Genomic DNA, 1082 nt, shown 5'->3' on the forward strand with positions numbered 1-1082 from the left:
GTGTGTGTGTGTGTGTGTGTGTGTGTGTGTGTGTGTCTGCAGCGGTCCACCTGTTAGGTCTGACCTGGCATCTGCGGCACGGTGAGAGCCAGCTGTACGAGAACGGCCTGAGCTCAGCAGACCATCAACAGGAGGACCGCAGCAAACCCAGACCCACCAGCTCCATCCACCTGCTGGACACACTCAACCCTGAAACCACGTACACGGGTGACAGAGGTGAGCGCGCACGCAAACACCTCCCCATGTGCACCCCTCTCACACACACACAACTACACACGCTAACACTGAAGGATTTTAATATATTAGCAGATGTTCTGCACTCAGTATTGACATAATTACCTATTAGTACCGACAGAACAAATTTAACATGGTGCTTTTTGGGAATTTCTTTTTTTTTTTACAGTAAAGGTGTTGATTAAGCAAGTGAAAAATAGTATAAAAGTATAAAAGTGTTTCCTTTTACGTTCTTTTTTTTATTACGAGCATCTGAAAGAAGAAAGGTGGAGGAGGAGGTTTTTATCTGTGTCAGGCTGGGTGTTTGTGAGAAAAACAGCTCAAAGTTATTGTTGGATTTATTTATTATTTATATTTAATCAGTTTCACCTCAGTATGAATGACATCTTTCACCTATAAATACTTATTGCTTGTAAAACAACCTTCTTTTACATTTAAACCACCCTAGATTCTTCATACTGTTTTATAATGAACTGAACTAATAAAAAGCAAAATGTTGCACTTGTCACGTTTTACCAGTAGTTCCTGTCCAACACCAATTTAACTTTTTATACATCGGTTTCTTAAGTACTGTGATTAAAGGTGCTAAAATCAATAAAAAAAATTTGGGGGGGGGGGGGGGGGGGGTTCTGTTATTGTTGCATTTTTATACTGAACGTTCTGAGTGATTGCAAATAAACTGGATTACGAGTCACTGACAAGACAAAAGCTTGCAAAGCATAAACTCTCACCCTAAATGAAAAAAATACACAAGTTCACAAATTATAAAAAAGAAAAAAATTGTATAGGTCTTCTGGACGGGTTCTTCTCTAATGAAACGTTTCGTCTCTCCTCCAAGAGACTTCTTC

At 39.6% G+C, this 1082-nt stretch overlaps 1 protein-coding gene across 1 annotated transcript in view; it reads left to right on the forward strand.

The window, feature by feature from the left end:
* Positions 1–1082, forward strand: part of LOC106535680 (teneurin-1) — a gene marked incomplete at both ends in the record, with an annotated part of 47401 nt that overhangs the window by 22325 nt on the left and 23994 nt on the right. The window contains 1 exon segment of the mRNA XM_014032746.1: positions 43–216. Coding sequence (XP_013888200.1) covers positions 43–216 — 174 coding nt within the window.

The sequence above is a fragment of the Austrofundulus limnaeus genome, unplaced genomic scaffold (assembly GCF_001266775.1).
Source record: "Austrofundulus limnaeus strain Quisiro unplaced genomic scaffold, Austrofundulus_limnaeus-1.0 Scaffold1527, whole genome shotgun sequence".
NCBI classification, from domain to species: Eukaryota; Metazoa; Chordata; class Actinopteri; order Cyprinodontiformes; family Rivulidae; genus Austrofundulus; species Austrofundulus limnaeus.